We start from the raw sequence: 10,292 nt of genomic DNA, 5'->3' as shown, positions 1-10,292 counted from the left end.
ATACCTCCTGCAAAGCTTTAACACAAAGCAAAATGTCCAAAATCAAAAAAGTAAAAATGTGAAATAAATTTTATCTAAAATGAACAAAAAGTTTTGCTACTTCCCTTGGTTTGTCAGATACAACATGCGGAATCCTCAATGGAATCCACATTTTATTCTAATGGTCATGAGAAATAGCTATCTATGTGTGTGTGTGTGTGTGTGTGTGTGTGTGTGTGTGTGCGTGTGCGTGTGTAACCCTGCTCTATGCATGTCTCTGTGGAAACTTTGGTGCCAACTTTATCTAAAATTAAAACTAGTTTTCATTAACAGTTGCAGCAAACCATAAATATCAACGTTCCTCTTGCAGCAGGACTGTCAGTGAGTTTTATTGAAAGGTTTTATGTTGTCCCATCATAGACACATAAACAGCATCTTTGGCTTTATTTGATTAAAGACCGATAAAGCCTCTTTCTGGTCTTTAGGTTTATCACCATGCATGTTGCTTAAAACATAGCAAAACTTCAAATATTTTGTTACAATTTCAGATTTGGATTAGAATGCATCTGTGTTGCCAACAAAAAAGACAGACTTCCTTTTAAAAATGGGCAGTTTATCTATCCAATGGTTACTGTTTGCTTTAACCGTGAGGGGATAAAGACATTGATGCTTGAAAATAAGGTAGGAGAGATAACCAAGAAAACTGCAGGAGCTCAGTTTAAGCCAAATGTTAAACTAGATTGCAAATGTACTAAATACTAGATGACACATTTTATTGTAACCTTTAATGTATAAAAGGTCAGAAATAAAATTACGTTTTAAATTGGAAACCCTACTTTTGAGCCTGATGCTCTACACATGCAACTGATGGTCGACAGATGTGTAAAACGCTGTGCTCTGTAGGGAAACTTTTTTTTCTTTGTCATTCAAAGAAGTTGCCTAAAACATAGCAAAACTTCAAATATTGCTAAATTATTTTTTTCAAACACCCAAGCCTTTAAAGGACATTGTACAAGATTTTTGTACGTTAACCTAAACATTAAACTGCTTTGCTATCAATGTGTTTTATTTATCAATCTGTCCATCCATGCATTGTCTTTCGCTTATCTAAGAATGTCCAATAGGGAAACCCAAACATCCCTCTTTCCAGCAACATTCTCCAGCTCATTCTGGGGGGCCTCACAGCGTTCCCAGGCCAGATGGGATATATAGTCCCTCTATGCAGTTCTGGGTCTGCTCCCAGGGTCTCATCCCAGTGGGACTTGCCTGGAAAACCCCCAAAGGAAGGCGCCCCGTGGGCATCCTGATCAGATGCCCAAACTACATTAACTGCCTCCTTTCAAAGTGTAGAAGCAGTGGCTCTACTTTGAGCTCCCCCCAAATAACTGAGGTCCTCACCTTATCTCTAAGACTTAGCCCAGCTACTGTCCGGAGAATGCTGCCCTGTTACCCTATACTACCCCAGAAACCCTGAAATAATCCCTCAGGAAACGTGGTTTTTAGCCTACTCCAGATTCACAAGACACATGTAATCAGGAGAAGCATGATCCCCTTAGCAATTCCTTAGGGTACAGATCTGGTTCACTGATCCACAGCCAGGAAAAAAAACACATTGCATGGCAGTGTTGTCCCTGTCATCCATACAACATCGAAGAGGCATGTCAACCATGACAGCCATAGGTCAGGTCTGTCCAGCAGCCTCCTCTGTCGCTGGATCCATCTTCACCCAAATGTCCAAGACGTAACGCCGCAGGTCTGATGAAAAAAAAAATACAAAATTGATAATTGACCTTTGGCTCAATGTGGTCTGGTACCAAGTACACTTGTGGACAACATTGTGCTCGAACATGGTGCTTGTTGTGGACATTCCGTGCCTTGGACAAAAGTCCAACAACAAAACACTTCCTGGGTTGATTCAGGTGGGCTCTTGTTCTTGATCACACCTCTTAAGGTAACACCGTCCTTCCCCACATGGGCTTTGAAGTCCCCCAGCAGCTCCACTGAATCCCCAGAACACCATGCAGAGACTCAAGGAAGGCCAGGTAATCTGAACAGCTGTTTGGTGCATAGGCACAGACAAAGGTCAGAACCTTGCAAGATGAAGTTACAAAGAGCCAACCCTCTTGGTCACTGTGGAAAACTCCAATATCATGTTTCTCCACTGGGGCCTTGTGAGTATCCCCACCCCAGTTCAACACCACTCACCTTGAGCAACTCCGGAGTAGGAGAAAGTCCAGCCCCCTTCCATGAGCCGGGTATCAAAGCCCAAAGTGTGTAGAGTTGAGTCCAACTATTTCTAACAGGTACAACCTCAACCAGCAAATCTGGTTCCATAACCATCAATGAAGTGATTTTCCACTTTTATGCCACCCAGGACTTACATGCCTAGCTCCTTTTCTCCCACCTGGCAACCAACTTACATTGCACCCAATGTGGATGTTTCTCTCTGCAGGTGGAGGGCCCATATAGAGGGGCCCTCCTGTAGCTTCTTTGGGCTGTGCCTGGCCGAGCCCCAGAAGTCATTGTTCAGTCACCAGGTACTCGCTGGCGAGCAATTGTGGTTAGTCTGACCCCTCATCCTGAGGCCCATTTGCCACAGGAGACCCTACAAGGAGCTGAAGCTCCAAACAACATTGCCCTCTGAGTCACTAGGGTACACAAACCCTGCACCACGTTAAGGTGGCAACATTTGTTGAGTTGTATTTATTCTGATTCTATAATCAGAGGTTAGTTTAATTATTAAATCTCAGGAGGAATTTCAAGTTTTCTGGAGGATAAACTTATGAACATATGAGAATGTTTCCTTTCAGAAATGGATGACGAATTTGCTGGAATCGTCATCGACAATGGTTCTGGCATGTGCAAGGCTGGATTTGCTGGGGACGATGCTCCTCGGGCTGTCTTCCCATCCATCATTGGCCGACCCAGACACAAGGTCAGAACATCAGGGTGAACAAAACGTTCCTCCCAGGACTGAAGGCTTGCCGATCACAAACTCAAGGTGTGTGTTGTGTGTAGGGTGTGATGGTTGGTATGGGACAGAAAGACAGCTACGTGGGAGACGAGGCCCAGACAAAGAGAGGCATCCTGACTCTGAAGTACCCCATTGAGCACGGGGTTGTCAACAACTGGGATGACATGGAGATGGTGAGGCTGTGCTGGGAAAACTTGTAGTTTAGCTCAGTTTGTGTCAATTTGACCAAACATAATGCTTGAGCGGATTAATTTCATAAGGCTGAGTAGAACAGCTGAGTAGAACATTTCTTTTATTCAATCTAAGTTTTGGTCAATCTTGTGCAGATCTGGCATCACACCTTCTACAACGAGCTCCGTGTTGCTCCTGAGGAACACCCGGTCCTGCTGACAGAGGCGCCACTCAACCCCAAAGCCAACAGGGAGCAGATGACCCGGGTGAGCTCTGACCCACTGAACGCTGGTCCAGAAGACTGGTGAACCCAGAATGTCCAGTTTATGTGTTTCATTTAAACCAACACATGAATGCCCAGCCTATTCAATCATGCAGATGGATTAAAAGTCACATTCATTCAAATTGATCCTAGTTATGAAACAACACAGCAAAGTTTAGTTTAATATTCAAACTTATGAAAAGTTTCTAATGAAACAGATCAGAAGTTTCCTCTGAACTGTGGGAAATGTTTTATCCGATCTGAACAAAGGATGCAGTAATAAGCACAGATAATGCTTTTGCATGTGATCCATATGATTCATAAAATTCACCATTAATACTTTAGAGCACAAGCTGTAAGCCACTTTTTCTTACAAAGATAGTCCATCTATCCATCATCTATACCTTACGCTTATCCATACAGGGTCAATGGGGGTTGGTGCCTATATCTCTAGTCACTGGGGGGGAGGTGGGGTCCACCCTGGACAGGTCACACGTTCCTCACAGCTAGTATGAACCCTATTTAAAATTTACTTCAACAGTGGATCTTCTTAGAGAGTGGTTAGTCTCCCACTTCTTGATTTGGTAATGTTTGCCTCGCAGACGTTCTCAGCATCTTTCAGATTGTGAGTACACCTCCTGTCCGCAGCTAAACTGCGGTCACCCCACATGTTTTCTGTCAGATTTTGGGTTGGACTCTGTGGTTGTTGTAAAGGTTAAATTTCTCTCATATTAAGGCATTTTTAATTTGAATTAAGGTTTGATTGAAGGTTGTCTTTCAAATCTGTCCGGTGTCTGTCTCCAGCAGTTATTGGATGAACCCTGAACAGATCACCAGTCTGTCACAGAGACATGGGAAAAGCACCTCATACCCCAGATCATGATGCTGATGTATTTTTTATATTCTTGTTGTAGTTTTTTTAGTTCCAAACTTACCTTTTGTAAATGTGAGCCACTGTTCCTGTGTGATTTAATGAAACCAAAGCACATCCTGTCACTGGGTTTCTAGAGATTTTAACTTCACCGGTTATTTCGTATTCAAGGCTACATTAAAGCAAAGTTGCAGAATATTGGAGACACTAAAGATGCAAATCAGCAGAGTTGTAAATCCAACCGCTATTTCATGTAAGGAAGGAAATGCATTAGATTTAAACCGTTAACCAACCTCACAAGCTGATGATTGATATTCTGAGATCAATGGGTGGTATCTGTAAAAGATGCCTGACTTTTTTGGAAAAGCATGAAAAAATAAATGTTTATTTCAATCTGATGTATATTATAAGCATTTTACAAGATGACAACAGATTTATTCTGTTACCAATTTCTGAAATGTTTGACATAATTAAATACATGTTAATACTTCATAAAGATTAACTGTAAATATAAATGATAATTATTTGGTAATGTAATGAATATGAATATAAAGTTGACTCTCAACTCCCTGGAGTTACAACTTAACTTTAAGGAAATTTAAAACTAAGGAGTTTCTGACATCTGTGAAAGAGAAAAGTGAAGGAACTGTGAGTGTTTTATAGGTCGGGGTCCATTTTAAGTAAGACAAAGTTTTCTTGTTCCAGATCATGTTTGAGACGTTCAACACTCCTGCCATGTACGTGGCCATTCAGGCGGTCCTGTCTCTTTACGCTTCTGGTCGAACCACAGGTCAGTCAGGGCCAGCGATAAAAATTAACACATTTTATTTTGGAGCATCAGAGTCTGATTGTCTGAACCTGGAGCCAGGAAGGTTCCTCAGCGTCCGTTAACTGGACTCAGTTGTTTTTTTTCCTTGCAGGTATTGTGCTGGACTCTGGGGATGGCGTCTCTCATGCGGTTCCTATCTGTGAGGGCTTCTCTCTTCCTCATGGAATCTTCCGCATGGATCTGGCTGGCAGAGATTTGACAGACTACCTGATCAAGCTCCTCACAGAAAGAGGTCACAATTTAAACACAACAGGTGAGGTTGAGCTTCATCTCTGACAAACTATTTTGGAGCTTCTGCAAAGACTGATTTCGTGAACTTCATGTGTTCACTGTGGGACGCTTTGCCTCTGAACTCCAGCCGAGCGGGAAATTTCTCGGGACATGAAGGAGAAGCTCTGCTACGTGGCTTTGGACTTTGAGCAGGAGCTGCATACGAGCACGTTGTCTTCTGTTCAGGACAATACGTATGAGCTTCCTGATGGACAACTCATCACCATCGGTAACGAGAGGTTCCGCTGTCCTGAGGCCCTCTTCCAGCCCGCACACCTTGGTTTGTGATGATCTCTGGAAACCTTCAAAGTATCTGAAAGAAAAAACTGATCAAAACCTTGTTTTCAAAATCTTTATAATATCCTGAAGACTGTAGCAACATTTATCTGCCCACCCTCCTCAGCCTGGACCTGAAACAAACTCTTGTGTTTCAGGGATGGAGGCAGCAGGGATTCATGAGACCACCCACACCAGCATCCTGAAGTGTGACATAGACATCCGTAGGGACCTGTATGCGAACATCGTGCTGTCTGGAGGAACCACCATGTTCCCCGGCATCGCAGACCGCATGAAGAAGGAGATGATTATGCTGTCCCCAAAGTCTGTGGCGATCAGGGTATACACCGTATTTATCAGTTTGCTTAATGCAGATCAGCAAAGCAACATTATCTTGTGTCACAGCATGTTTCCTTTTGATAAGTGATAGCTTGTTCTTATTTCATTTTATTTTAACTGGAACATAATGTGCAAATATCGGACATAAAATCAAAGCTCTGCTCAGGTTGTGTTACATTATCTTTTTTATACTTTAATCCACATTTTTGTGAACAAAAGTCTTTAACATAATGCTTTACCTGTTCTCCAGATTATTGCTCCCCCAGAGAGGAAGTACTCCGTCTGGATCGGCGGCTCCATCTTGGCCTCCCTCTCCACCTTCCAGCACATGTGGATCACTAAGGAGGAGTATGAGGAGTCTGGCCCGAACATCGTCCACCGCAAGTGCTTCTGAACACCTGAGTCAAGATGACACAAATTAATTGAATTTATCTGCAGAATTAAGCTAATAGTCTCTGCCCCCATCCCTTCATTAAAGGCATTGAACTGTTAAACTCTTTTTACTGTTAAACCCTCCCAACCAAATAAAACAGCTCTCTCCTTCTTCTGTATTGTGCTTTTGTGCCATTACCTATTGAATGTTTGGTTAACTGAGCATCGTTGAATAAGACTCAACTAGAAACAACCTAACAGAATTAGCTTCAAGTATTACCTCGAAAATTAACTATTAAGCATAAAATGTTTAGGAGCAAAATTTGAGTTACCTTCATACAGACGAACAAGTTTTCTGTTGATCACTGTTTACTTCAGTTCACTTTTATTTATATTGCGCCAATTCACAACACTTTGTCTCAAAGCTCTTTCCAAGGTCAGATTCCATCAAATCCTCCAGGTTGGTGAGAAAGTTTCCTCTCTAAGGAAACCCAGCAGGTTGCATCAAGTCTCTCCAAGCAGCATTCACTCCTCCTGAAAGAGCGTAGAGCCACAGTGGACAGTCGTCTGCATTGTTGATGGCTTTGTTGAGCTGCTTCCTGATTAGCTGTTCTGTTTACATAGAGATCCACCTGAGCTGTGGATCTCTGCAGCTCCTCCAGAGCCACCATGGTCCTCCTGCTTCTCTGATCAAAGCTCTCCTGGTCCAGCCTGTCAGTCCAGATGGACGACCATGTCCTGGTAGGTCTCTAGGTGGTCCATCCTCTCTCCAGGTTCAGATGATGGATTGGTCAGAGCTCTAGGATGTTGTTATAGAACCGGCCCTTTTTAAACTTGATCAGAACTTTCTCCCTTGTCCAACTGCTGGGTTCCTTGGTGATGTTTTCTCTGAATGATAACCTGTGTCTTATAATCTTAGAGGGAACCGGGCTTCTGCATGTTCTCTTGGCTTTGTTTCAAGGTTCTTATCTTGCAGAATTTTATAACAAACCATTTGTTTCGAGCTCAGATTAGATAAAGAGTGTTTTAGGAGTTCTTCCAGTAAGTCCAGGTTTGGTTGATAAAACAGTTAATTATTTTTCAAAAGGGTCCAATTTATGTTGTATCTGCAGTCAGGTCTGGGTGAACTTTAACATCATTTTTCAGGTACAACTCCCAATGTGAACAATGTTGCCGTCAGTGGAAATCCGCTGGAAGGAGTCCTCAAAGTCTTGCAGTCAATCACACCTTCAGACAGTCTCATTCATATTCACCGCTCTCAGTTTCATGTGAACTCAGATGTGATCATCAGAACAGCTATACAAGTGACCAGTTTTCCCATAAAACGTTATATAAACGATAAAAACAAGCTAAACAAGTTATATTACTGACCGGTTTTTCCCAAAATACGTTGTCAAAGAGCAAAAATAATTATTTGGTATATCACTGTAATAAAAGAAAAGAAACGTCGGGTTAATTTTTCTTCCTTCTGCAGGGATTAAACTAGACGCATGAGAACTGAGAACTGGATACACCTCAAACGACTGAATCAAACAAAGTTAATATTGAAATTGTGTGTATTATCAATTAAACAAATGTTCAATTCAATTCAATTACATTTTATTTATATAGCGCCAAATCATGAAACATGTCATCGTATGTTAAATGTAAAAGGTTAAAGGTCTCATAATATTTTTATCTAAAGCTGTATGAAGCAGTTAAATGAACAGGGGGAGATGTTTTTTTTTACACAGTAATGATGGGTTAATGTTCACAGATTTAAAGTTTAATTGTTTGTTATAAATTCCTTCAAACAGGGCGTTATAAAATACCAAGCGTTGAGTTGATAAACTGTCTGTTAAAGGCAACAGCGATTATTAAAATATGAAGTTAATATGGTTAGAATTGCAGTACACTTTAGGCATAAGAAGTATTATAGTCAGATAATTTCTTTGAGTTTCTTATATCTTGAGTTTTCTGTGCATTTGTGTTAAAACTATTTTTTAGGCTGCAGCTTTTCCCCTTTTAGTTTGTGCACCCTTTTGTGTCTTAGTTCAGCTCTCTCTGTGGTAATTGGTCTCCTTATCAGCAGCCTCTTTCTCTGCTGCTCTGAATAAAATAATCAACTCCTCAGCATACAGACTTCTTGGTTTCTGTAATGAATCTTAAGAGTTGGACCTGATATTTCACACAACACCAGGTGAGTGTTTTAATAAGTTTATTAAAAAGGAAAGTATAGCCAAGCTGGAGAGCTTCAGGGAACGTGACTGGCAGATCTACAGGGGAAAGAGGCCGGTTAGTGGCTGGAAACTTGCATAGGGAAATTGTAACTCCTCTAGGATAGCCACTAACCTTTACTGGATCTGTTACCAACATAGAATCCTTTCTCCTAAAACAGGTGCAAGCGATGCAGGATACAGAGACAGCCCGAGGTCATACACAGGTGGTCGGGGAAAGCCAGAGGCACCAAAGGGGAAAACCAGCAGGCAGAGTCCAATTCCAGGTCCAAAATCCAGATATGCAAAAGGCAGAGGTACAGTCGGGCTGGGCTGAGAGGCTGAGTCGAGGAGCAGGCAAGGGTCAATGTCAGGAAACTGAGAATCACAGGAGAATCCGACAAGGGCAAGGCAACAGGCTGGAATCCAAAACGCTCTTTCAGGAGGAGTGAATGCTGTTTTTCAAGACTTGATGCAACCTGCTGGGTTTTCTTAGAGCAAAAACTTTCTGACCAACCTGGAGGATCTGATCCAATCTGTATAAACTGATTTACTTTTACTTTGGAAAATACTTTGAGATGACATGTATCTTGAAATGGCGCGATATAAATAAAATTAAATTGAATTGAATTAAAAGTCATCAAATATTAAAAAATATTTTACTTCAACCCATTCACTTTTAAAGTATTAAAAATATTTAATTCAATTTTATTTAAATAATGGCAATTTATGAAACATGTGATGTCAAGGCACTTTCCAAAGTCAAATTGCACATTTTGAGCATAACCACTATCTACGATAGTTTTAAAGGCTACACTAAGGTTATCACATTCTGTGTCAACATGGATGTTAAAGTCACCCACTATAATAACCTTGTCAGTGTTTAACACCAAATCAGATAAGAAGTCTGACAACTGATCCAAAAACTGAGAGTAAGGGCCTGGTGGACGATACAAAACAACAAACAGAAGAGGTTTTATTGCTTTGCAATTTGGATTAGGGAATCTGAGGGTTAAATGTTCAAAAGAACTGTAGTTATTAATTGGCCTGGGACTAATTAGTAAATCCGACTGAAAGATGGTTGATACTCCTCCTCCTCTTCCTGTGGATCTGGGAATGTGGAAATTTGAATAATTGGGAGTTGACTCATTTATACTAACGTAGTCCTCTTGTAGCCAGGTTTCTGTGAGACAAAATCAATCATCAGAAATCAATTAATTAACTAACAACTTAACTTTATTTTTATTTATTTTTTTAGTAACAACATACGAACATGAATACAAACTTCCGACTCATATTGACATTTAACCGATTGCATTAAACGTGGCATCGGAAGGTGAAATAATAAGTGTTCTTAACAGGTGTAGGAATGCAAAACATCTAAACAAGAACACACAAAAACCGTAAATAAAAAAAATATAAGCTTACAGTTAGATCCTCCTAGGGATAAGGTGGACCGCATAGTCTTAGGTGCCATGACATTTTAGGTTGGTCCAACAGAGCAAACAAGTGCAGGAGGGTGATACATCACTTACATCATTGAATTAGTAGCGGTGTAATACAGTTCCATCTCGTATTAACAGTAGCTTCTTGGAGCCTTAAGGAGTATGTGATTTTTTCCATCAAATAAATGTCCCAAACTTTCTGGATGCATATGTTATACGTTGGTGGTGATACTTTCAGCCATCTGATAGTTATGAACTTCAATGCTGCAGTCAGCAAAATTCTTAGGGGATATCTATCCGACATTCTGT

General features: G+C 41.0%; 1 protein-coding gene across 1 annotated transcript; it reads left to right on the top strand.

The window, feature by feature from the left end:
* The first annotated feature begins 2,788 nt into the window (after nt 1–2,788).
* LOC105925127 (actin-1-like) lies at nt 2,789–6,381 on the top strand. Its single transcript, XM_036144796.1, has 8 exons — nt 2,789–2,914; nt 2,998–3,126; nt 3,280–3,390; nt 4,963–5,047; nt 5,178–5,339; nt 5,445–5,636; nt 5,791–5,972; nt 6,222–6,381. The coding sequence occupies exons 1-8, from the start codon at nt 2,792–2,794 to the stop codon at nt 6,363–6,365; spliced, it is 1,128 nt and encodes a 375-aa protein (XP_036000689.1). The 5' UTR covers nt 2,789–2,791; the 3' UTR covers nt 6,366–6,381.
* Nucleotides 6,382–10,292: the final 3,911 nt, after the last annotated feature.

This window comes from Fundulus heteroclitus, chromosome 12 (assembly GCF_011125445.2).
Source record: "Fundulus heteroclitus isolate FHET01 chromosome 12, MU-UCD_Fhet_4.1, whole genome shotgun sequence".
In the NCBI taxonomy this organism is placed as follows: Eukaryota; Metazoa; Chordata; class Actinopteri; order Cyprinodontiformes; family Fundulidae; genus Fundulus; species Fundulus heteroclitus.
The sequence above is the reverse complement of the archived record's forward strand: the minus strand, read 5'-3'. Positions and strand labels throughout refer to the sequence as shown.

What these genes read in the sequence shown, in the direction of transcription:
- LOC105925127 (XM_036144796.1), top strand. Translation starts at nt 2,792, where the DNA reads ATGGATGACGAATTTGCTGGAATCGTCATCGACAATGGTTCTGGCATG. An exon ending in CTTCCAGCCCGCACACCTTG is followed by an intron (nt 5,637 to 5,790) that starts GTTTGTGATGAT and finishes CTTGTGTTTCAG; the next exon opens with GGATGGAGGCAGCAGGGATT. An exon ending in CAAAGTCTGTGGCGATCAGG is followed by an intron (nt 5,973 to 6,221) that starts GTATACACCGTA and finishes CCTGTTCTCCAG; the next exon opens with ATTATTGCTCCCCCAGAGAG.